This window comes from Carassius auratus, chromosome 39 (genome assembly GCF_003368295.1).
Source record: "Carassius auratus strain Wakin chromosome 39, ASM336829v1, whole genome shotgun sequence".
In the NCBI taxonomy this organism is placed as follows: domain Eukaryota; kingdom Metazoa; phylum Chordata; class Actinopteri; order Cypriniformes; family Cyprinidae; genus Carassius; species Carassius auratus.
In genome coordinates, this window is record NC_039281.1 from 7265773 (window position 1) to 7276107 (window position 10335).

General features: G+C 36.5%; 1 protein-coding gene across 1 annotated transcript; it reads left to right on the forward strand.

Moving 5' to 3' along the window:
• The first annotated feature begins 6341 nt into the window (after nucleotides 1-6341).
• LOC113057827 (uncharacterized) lies at nucleotides 6342-7826 on the forward strand. The gene is made up of 5 exons (XM_026225360.1): nucleotides 6342-6465; nucleotides 6566-6622; nucleotides 6708-6758; nucleotides 6852-7157; nucleotides 7252-7826. Exons 1-5 carry the CDS (start codon nucleotides 6447-6449, stop codon nucleotides 7794-7796), a joined length of 978 nt encoding a protein of 325 aa, XP_026081145.1. The 5' UTR covers nucleotides 6342-6446; the 3' UTR covers nucleotides 7797-7826.
• The last annotated feature ends 2509 nt before the right edge of the window (nucleotides 7827-10335 follow it).

The window sequence follows — 10335 nt, forward strand, 5'->3', positions numbered from 1 at the left end:
CTGACTCAAATGATTCGCGATCCCGCTCTGAACTCCCAAACTGACTCAAATGATTCGCGATCCCCATAACTGACTCAAATGATTCGCGATCCCGCTATGAACTCCCGAACTGATTCAAATGATTCGCGATCCCCAAACTGACTCAAATGATTCGCGATCCCGCTCCGAACTCCCGAACTGACTCAAATGATTCGCGATCCCGCTCCGAACTCCCGAACTGACTCAAATGATTCGCGAACCCGCTCCGAAATATGACACATATTCAGATATAAATGTAATTTAAAAAATAAGTTAATAATTTTCGGTTTTCAAATATTGCACCTGTCAAACATAGTTAACCACTTCTAAAAAGCGTGAGGACTCGTAACAACTTCGTTTTGTGCCAGAACTTTCACACTTTCATTCATAAATTCACCCCGTTTGTGTTTGAAAAGGGACAGGGATTGAATCCCGGAACTGGAACTTGCTGATAAAGACTTGCAGTCATAAAACAATTGTAATGTGTTCATTTAGGTGTCAGCTACAACGCACACGTTATACATTTTTCATATATATTAAAATAAAGTAGAAATCATTTAGGCAAAAACGAGGCCCGTTTATCACTTTCACGCACATTCCTGTGAAAGATTTTTTTTTTCCCTCAGGTTCCCTTACGAAAACTACCAATCATTGTTCTTGTAGCCATTGTAACTGTAAATTAACCATGGTTTTGTTACTTCAAATAATAAATTACAAAGTATTAACATACTGTAATATTTTGTTGTTGTTGTTGTTGTTGCTATAAAAACAGACCTAAGCCATCAATAGCCTTTAAAATGACTTAAAATGCATTATATAAAAAAATAATGAGGCAATAATGATTGGTTAATAATAACACTGTTACAATACATAATGTAGGCAAATACAAAATAAACAATTTATGTACATGTTATTACAAATGCCATGTGATTGCTTCTGTTACACTTACAGGACAATCACATCCTTGTTTAGGCTACTGACCAAAGATTTAATTCATATTCACTTAATCTTTCATTTTTTTGGACACCTTTTTGCTATAGATGACACAGCCTTCATAATTTCTTCAACAACAAAAAAAACGTGCATATCACAACCCTTACAAAAATAAACCATGGTTTTATCATAGTAAAACTGCTTAGTTTCCTTTTGCATGATTTCTGAATGCTCGTCATAATAAAGTTATAGCCACAGGTAAATGTGGAGAGCTACAATTGTGATTTGTAAATAATACAATTTATTAGTTTAGTTTTTTATTTGATTAAAGTTCTTTTTTAACCACTATAGTAGGTGTTTTTTTCATCATCATATTTGAGGAAGGGGGGGGCACAACAATACAATCCTGCTTAGAGCACACATTTAGCCAGCAGCGGTGTTGTTATACACAACTCTGGGAATGTGTGCTCTTCTATACACACACACACTGAAGCACACGTGGTGTTTTCAGCTCTTCACTATATTGATGCATGATGTAGGCTACACATGTGCACGTCAGCGCGCTATGAGAGGATTTCACCATTTCATTTAATAAAACTATCATCATTCATTCTCGTATCGTATACACAGACAGAAATGCCAATGTCTTTACGACAACCTGTCAAAATAAAATTTCGGTATAACTTGAAGAAATTCAAAAAGAAATATAGTACTATTGCACAGTAGAGTATGCTATACTTCAAGTAGGCCTAATAGCTAATAATAATAGTTAATTAAAAAACACAGAAACTCTGTCTACAACCCACCAAAATAAAAGTTTGGTCTAACTCAAAGAAATTATGTAAGAAATTGCTTAGTAAAATATACTTAAAAAAAGATATACTAAAACGTTTTTGTAAAGGAATATCACACAAGTTTTCATAGAAGTTTTAATTTAAGCTTGCCAAAACAATAACACCATATTTTTCAAAAACAATTTCTAAAAGTTCATTTGTATTTGTGCCTATAATTCTTATTTATTTATTATTATTGTCAGCTAATAAAACCTATGCTTCAGGGACCATATTCGGTAACACTTTAGTATAGGGTCCAATTCACACTAATAAGTAGTTGCTTATTGGCATGTCTATTATTAACATATTGGCTGTTTATTAGTGCTTATAAAGTACATATAATGCATGACATCCCTAATCCTACCCAATACCCTAAACTTAACAACTACCTTATAAACTATTAATAAGCAGCAAATAAGCAGTTAATTGAGGCAAAAGTCATAGTTAATGGTTAGTTAATAGTGAGAATTGGACCCTAAAATAAAGTGTGACCCCCATATTCATATAACATCTAAGTCTAAATGTAGCTCTAGACTGGTTGAGTTAGATGGTGATTAACACTAAACTGTAGAAAATCAGTTGAGTCTCCCCATCTGGAAATGTCATTGGCTGTTAAAGTCTTGTGTTTCTTATAATAAATTGACATATTGATAACACTGAACCTTTTATAATGCTCTTAATTACATGTTGAAGCATACTGTATGCATTAGTGAGTGTGGTGGTGCTTATGGGGTATGGTCACTTATTCCTTATATGAACTGTTTCAAATGCAAGACATTGATTTAATAAGATTAAGTTTGTAAATGGCAGCCTGTGTCCTTTTGTAGTGTGCACATATATTTATCATCAAACTGTGATAACTGTGACTAAATTCAGTATATATACGTCTGCCATATGTTGCCACCCCTCAAAAATTCCTGCCCCCTTCTCGCCACCCCATCAATATTCTTCTAGATCCGCCCCTGAGTGTACATTAAAGTTCTAGATCACTCAAGACTAATTTTTGATTATTACATAGAATTAGAGTGCGCAATTTAACTTTTTCTAACATAGTTTAATTTAAAAAATTATGTTTAAATATGGCAACGCAGTACCACAGTGGAATTGCAGTAATGTATTTCGTCATTGGGTTTTTTTTATAGATAGTTTGCAGTTATTTATTTATTTATGTTTTAATGTAGTATAGTTGTATTTTTTGCATAAAAAGTTAAGTTAAGTTAACTTACCCAGACTTGCAAGATGCTTTATATTTTACATTTTCAAAGCTTCAACCAAAGCTTCATCCAAATAGAATAGTACTTAAAAATGTAAAATACAATTTAAATGTCTTTAGGCCGAGCTTACAGCACTCAGTTTCATACAGTGTGTAACAGCAGCTCAGTCTCTGTCCACCGAGGGGTCCTTGGTCCATGGACTGAAGGCCCCTGCTGGAAACAAACAAACACTTCTAGTGAAACAAGCTCAATTTCATGCATAACTTTTTGCTACAACATGTCATGGCAGATGTCTGAAGGTAACTTTATCTCTTGAGTACTGCGGTTTTTTACCACCACTTGCAGTGCATTTGGTCAAACATTCATGTTTACATACTTGTGTACAGTATGTTTCTGACCTTAGTCTCCATTCCCTTTCATTTGGTCCACATTTCAACAGCTTTCTCTACACCACACTAGAGAGGATAAAGTATACCATGTGTCAAAAATTTGATTGATGAGGGTCATAAAAGTCATCTGTTCTGGACACCTGTTTGTACCCCCCACCCCTCCCCTCCCTGTACACCCCGGTGACCTAGATATGAACTTACGACCCTAAGAAGGAATTTCGTTGAGGGAGGGTGAAAATGTGTTGGATTCTATGTGCTTTTTTTTTTTTTAACAGTGGAAAGGGATGAAATCATGTAAATGGTATAAGGGAAGTTTTTATTAAGGTTTTAAGTACACAGTGCATTTCAAGAAAAAAGGTTATAACACAAACAAAATGGGAACGATGTAATGATTGTTTTCGTAGTTGGAAAAGTGTAAAACGTTGTTAAAGTTGTAACAAATAAAAAAGAAAAAAAATAGGTTACTGGTTATTTATCTAAAACAACTAAACAAGTCAAAACCATCAGATGTGTCTTCTTTAAGCAACACGTGAAAAAGATGTGAGAGCTTGTAAAAATTTAAAAAGGTGTTTTGTTACCAGTTAGAAAAGAAAGCATTTAGCATTTGTACCTTACCTCAAACTAAAAAAGAAATGAATGTAAAGCGGCGATACAAACCAGAAAACTTGGTGTTTGTCATAATGTGAGAAAAAGTTAAAACAAAAGAAAAAAGATGGTAGGCATTACGCGGATCAAAAATAAAATCCATCAGACAAGATCCTTCAAATCAAATCTATGTTGTACTTTACCACTAACTACAACTTTAAAAATCGAGAGTGTTACTGACAGAGAGTTAGACGAAAGAAAAAAAAGATCTCACAGCAAAGTGTCAAGGCATCTCCGTTGAGCGATCCTGACAGCGCCGCAGACACACTTAGAATGAGGCTCGGGGAATGCTCCGGAAAAAAAACCACGCCTCCGGCGCTAGAGACTGCCCCGCTGTAGGCGTGATAGCAGCGTCAAATAGATTTTAAATGTTAAAATAATTAAACTAAGTATTTCTTAATAAATAGACATCAGTCCTTAATTAGTGAAAACTTTAAATCCGTTTAAACATAAGATCAATTTGTACTTTTTAAATGATGTAGCTTTAGGCGATTTTATTTACTTTTAGTCTTAAAAAATAAAAAAATAAAAATAATAATAAAAAACAGCACTGAAAAAGCATTATTTGTTTTTAATGTATTAAGTTAATTACTCTAATCTACGACTAGTCTAAATTTAGACTATTGCCGTCGATATATCTTTTATTTTTGTCAAGCTTAATTTCTCAAGCTATGACAATTAACACACACACACACACACACACACACCCAGCCACCCATCCACACTTTCCTTCAGCCGAGTTTGTGTCGTGTTATCTAGTAATTAAACCATACATATGTAGTTAAAAGTATCCCCATTTAACAATATGACAGGAAAGAAATATCTCGTCTCAGGTCGTGCAGCGAAACGTGACCGTGCCGCGCATCTGGTGTCTGTGTGATGTCGCCTGCATATCAGTTAGACATCAGCGGGGGGTAAAAACATCTAGGTTTTTGGGGGTTTGCAACTCGACTGTAATCTAATTAGTTTTCCGAGGGGGTTCTGGTGTTGTAGCTAAATGGTGCGCTGCAGGACGGCTAAAGTTAAAAAAATTGTATGTAATCAAGAATCAAAGACTCAACAAATTTAAACTTTATGGCTTAGGCCTGTGATCACAAGGTTATCTGACAGTTCATTTACTGGTCAAAAGGATGTGAAATCTTTTAACAAGGCAGACCATATAGGAAGATGTAGTTTAATTGGAGTTAATTTAGTTTATTTTAGTTACATTTATAATTTTTATTAACCCCTAGATCTTTCAACCTCAACATAATTGTACCGAGAATGCAAACAAGTGCACAAACACAACCATACAATCATAAACACACACACACACACACACACACACACACACACACACACACACACACACACACACAGCCAACCATTCACACTTTCCTTCTGCCGAGTTTGTGTCGTGTTATCTAGTAAATAAACCATACATATGTAGTTAAAAGTATCCCCATTTAACAATATGACAGGAAAGAAATATCTCGTCTCAGGTCGTGCAGCGAAACGTGACCGCGTCGGGCGTCTGGTGTCTGTGTGATGTCACCTGTATATCAGTTAGACATCAGCGGGGGTAAAAACATCTAAAGGTTTTGGGGGTTTGCAACTCGACTGTAATCTAATTAGTTTTCCGAGGGGGTTCTGGTGTTGTAAACGGTTTAAAAAAAAAAAAAAAGTATTTATTCAGGGATCAAAGACAATTTAAACTTTATGGCTAAGGCCTGTGATCGTGAGGTTATCTGACAGTTCGTTTGGTGGATCAAATGGGTGTGAAATCTTTTAACAAGGCAGACAATACAGGAATATGTAGTTTAATTCGAGTTAATTTAGTTTATTTTAGTTACATTTATAATTTTTATTAACCCCTAGAGCTTTCAGCCTCAACATAAATGTACCGAGAATGCAAACAAGTACACAAGCACTCACAGCACACACACGCATACACACACACACACACACACACACACACACACACACACACACACACACACACACACACACATACAACACTTATGAGATTTTTAATTTAAGACTTTGACTTATTAAGAGCTTTGATTTCCAATGTAAGATGAAATAACTATTAAATGCAAACGATTCGCAATACTTTGCGGGGGCAAATGCTACACAGATATCAATGCATTGATTTTGGGTTTGTTAAAAAGCTTTGCATTTCAAACAAATGAAGTTAATGCCGTATCTAACCCCGTCGAGATGAAAGGGCGTCTTTACGCACCAGGATCCGTGATAAAGACCAGACGGTGTCTGATGCAGATCAGTCAGGTAACAGATACATTCAGTCAAGTTGTAAAACATACAGACGCCCACACGGGGGTACCCAGGCTTTAAAAACTAAAAGTTTTGTCATACTGATTACCTGCAAAATTAACTTCAAGTCGTGCTACGCCACAATAAACAATAACGAAACAATGGCGGACAACTACCAGGGTGAGTTTTTTATTTTTATTTTATTCATTTTATTTTATACAAATGATTTAAATATATTTTAAAGTGAATATTTGTTTAATGTATGGTGGATGATTTCTAGACGGTTTCGAGAATCAGGACTTCGATGAAGGTTTGGATCAGATCCTTGAAGAGTTATGTAAGTATTTACCAATTTTATTTTATTAATTCAATGATTAATAATAATAATAATAACGACAATAACGTTGCTATCATTCCAATAGTTGATGAGAACGTGTTGTTTGCTTGTGATGAACCCGGTGCTGTTAATAACGGTAAGACTTTTTCTCAATAAGTTAAAAATGAAGGTTCCCATAACATACTTACCAGTATAATAATGAAATGTTTATTTATTTATTTTTTGACAGACGAGCAAGATGTTGGCAGCAATCAGGAGCTGATAACCCCTCCAGAAAACGTTGCGCAAGAAGTTGAGATTAGCACCGAATCACAACACGCCCTAGGACACGTCACAAAGCCTGCCTCCGCCGACGCGCCGGATCCCGAGGGTGATTCTCACAATCTCCCAGATGTCTCAAACGTACGCACCGAAGCTAGCGTTACGTGTAGAGTACGACATTCGGAGGGCCAGGGAGTGAAACGTCTGAGGTTACCGGAGTGGGGAACAGACGATGTACCAAGCACCAGTCGTTTAAGGACTTCGGAGAATAACGGTATGTATTAAAGCAGAAAAATTGCTTTTATGTTTTATGTTTTGCGTTTATTCAGCAAAATAATTAAAAAAAAAACCTTTATCTATATTTACAGAGCAGCGATATGATGAAGGAGGGGTGACAGCTTGGAGCGATTCTATGGTGAGCGCGTGGGATCGTGCGTCTTTTAGCGATTCGGCAAGCGAAGAGGAGACGGAAGAATTGCCTAACGAAGACCCTCAAGAGCTGTTCCGTGAACGTGACTTAAATAGAAGGCTTGATTATGATATGCTTCGCCGTGTTAATCGACGGTTTGGCACACTTTTCGATTTGAGCGGTCAAGCATTGTCCTATCGAGGTGCAGAAGAGATCGTGGGTAATGCTCAAAGTGATGTGGTAGCGATTTTGAGGAACATCATCGAATGCCAACAACAGCTGAACGAATCCTTACGTCATGCAGCCGAATTTTGGAGGAGTTGTCACGATCAACTATATGGTGAATTTCGTCAGTTTCAACAACGTATGAACGGGGTACCGGGAGAAATCCATCAGGTACAAGTTGAACAAAACTTAATTGTTAACGCTCTTACTCTGATCAGTGAACGTTTAAATCTAATGCAAAGAATGTTATCAGATTTGTACCGACGTGATCATCCTTGATATGTATTGTCTTGTTGTTTTTAGTATTATTAATTTTTAAAAAAAAAAAAATTTTGGCTTGGAAAAAAAAAAAAATATTGTTTTTTTATTTCTTACACGTATTATTGTTTTGTTCTAGGTAGTGAATTGCCATTAGTTTTTCATTTATTAATATTGTCTGTTGGGGGTGCTTTATATCATATGGTATGTTATTGTGTCCCACATTAGCGGGGTTGTTTTACTTGTGGAGAAAATATATGGTTTTGAATTATAACAGTTGTATGTTTCTGTTTTGTCATCTATATCGCATTGTGAACTGGTGTTGGTGTTTTCAGGAGTATGCACGCTCGTCTTTAAATTTAAAAAAAAAAAAAAAAAAAGGTGTTTTCGCTTTTAAATAAATAAAATAATAATTCAAAATGAGTAGTAAAAGATGTCACGATGATTTACATACCCACGGTTCAGAAGATGATCAGAGACCATTAAGACCCAGATATGATTTTCAAAACAATACACAACAGTTACACGAAATTATTAACAATCATTTACACATGTTACCGCCTAATCCTCTAACATGATAGATAGATTACACGAGCTAATAGACGAACAACACGAATGGTTGGGAGCCGCTGTAGACAGCGATGTCCAGATCGGTGCTGGAACTCCTAATAACGATCCCTCAGGTTATGATCCCACAGCTCCAGATATGGGTCTCAGTCAGCATTACATAGATAGACTAGTGAGAGAAGGAGGTAGTGTGGGTGATTTTTACGATTGTCCCAAGACCTCGATTTAAATGGTTTAGAAATTCGCAGAACTTTAAATTTTCGTGAAATAGCGACAGATGATTTTGCAGCATACAATATATTTTTACATGATATTTTGAACGAGATTGTTACACTTTCCAGATTATTAGCTGGCGATGGGGGTTTTTTTAACATCTCCCTGCAAGGTGCAAGTCTGCCCACTGATATTAATGCAGTTCTAACGCCTGATAACAATCATGACGTTAATGTATTTGTAGACCAAATCGAACGAACCGTTCAAAGCAATACGGATGTAGCTTTTGATACCGCTTTAGAGTTACGTGTCTCTGTAGCGCGAAACAAACAAGGCGGTGGTCGTAGGAAGTTGGCTGATCTGGCACATAACCAGGTCATACAGAAAAATAGAATGCATTTGTTTGCCCCCAAAAATGTCACAGACCATATGTGTTTTAGCATGTGTATAGCGCACTTTCTAAATCCACAGTGTACCGATGCAGAATTGATGACATTAGCTAGAATATACATACCGATCTGGGTTATGATCCACAAGACAAAATTGCGTTGCATGATGTTTCTAAATTTGAAACCCTTCTAGACTTGAAAATAGTTATCTTTCACAGATCAGGTTCAGGTAAATTGGAAGTGTATAAAAATACGGACGAGCTGCATCACAAGACGCTGCATTTGTACCTGCATGAAGAACATTTTTATGGGATAAAAAATCTGAAAGGTTTCTTAGGATACGCGTATGTTTGTGAGTACTGCTATCGAGGGTTTAGTGATCGTAGTCTACATCATTGCAAATTTACATGTAACGTATGCATGAACATATCTTGCTACACGCATCCCAAGAAATCGGTGCAATGCGATGATTGCTTGAGATACTGTAGATCTGATTTCTGCTATGAAATGCATAAACAAGCAAAAAGTGACGGATCAAAGTCTCAGTGTGATAGCATAAAATACTGTGATAAATGTTACAGACAGTACAGAGCAAAATGGACCGGTGATAAGCTATTAACGCACAAATGTGCACCAATCCAGATGTGTTCACTGTGCGAAGTTCTCATGGGTGAAGATCAGCACTGTTGCTATATTCAACCAGCCAAGCCTAGTGAACATAGTCAAGACTATATTTATTTTGACTTTGAGACGATGTATGAAGACGGTCGTCATAAGGCAAATTATGTTTGTGCAATAACGCAAGCTGGGGATGAGTTTTCGGCGGAAGGTGTAGATTGTGTGGATCAGATGGTCAAGCATTTCAGACGACCGAAATTTGCGGGTTTCACATTTATCGCACACAATTCTTCAGGTTTCGACTCTTTTATACTGCTAGAGTATTTTACTAGTCAGGGACTAACACCAAAATCATACTCCAAGGCTGTAGACTTGTTTACATGTACGATCATGCCTTTAAACAGAGATACATCGACAGCTATAGCTTCTTGCCCATGAAATTGTCAAAATGACCTCTGCTTTAAACTTAAACACCAGCGAAAAAGGATATTTTCCACATCATTTTAATCGCTTGCAGAATGCAAAACTATATCGGTCCGTATCCGTCAAAAGATTATTACGGATATCAGACGATGGTCTGACGCTGAACGTGTGAAATTTGATTCGTGGCATGAGGGTGTAGCAGGAGAGGTGTTTTGACTTCAAAAAGCAACTAGCATTGTACTGTAAGAATGACGTTGTTTTGCTACGTGAAGGCTGTATGAAATACAGAAAAGAGTTTATAGAATGTACCAACGTAGATCCTTTCGGATGTATAACATTAGCCGGCTGTG

Excerpts from the sequence above, each read along its gene's own strand:
- LOC113057827 (XM_026225360.1), top strand. Across the intron at positions 6,623-6,707 it reads TCAGATCCTTGAAGAGTTAT|TTGATGAGAACGTGTTGTTT; the intron begins GTAAGTATTTAC and ends TCATTCCAATAG. Across the intron at positions 7,158-7,251 it reads AAGGACTTCGGAGAATAACG|AGCAGCGATATGATGAAGGA; the intron begins GTATGTATTAAA and ends CTATATTTACAG.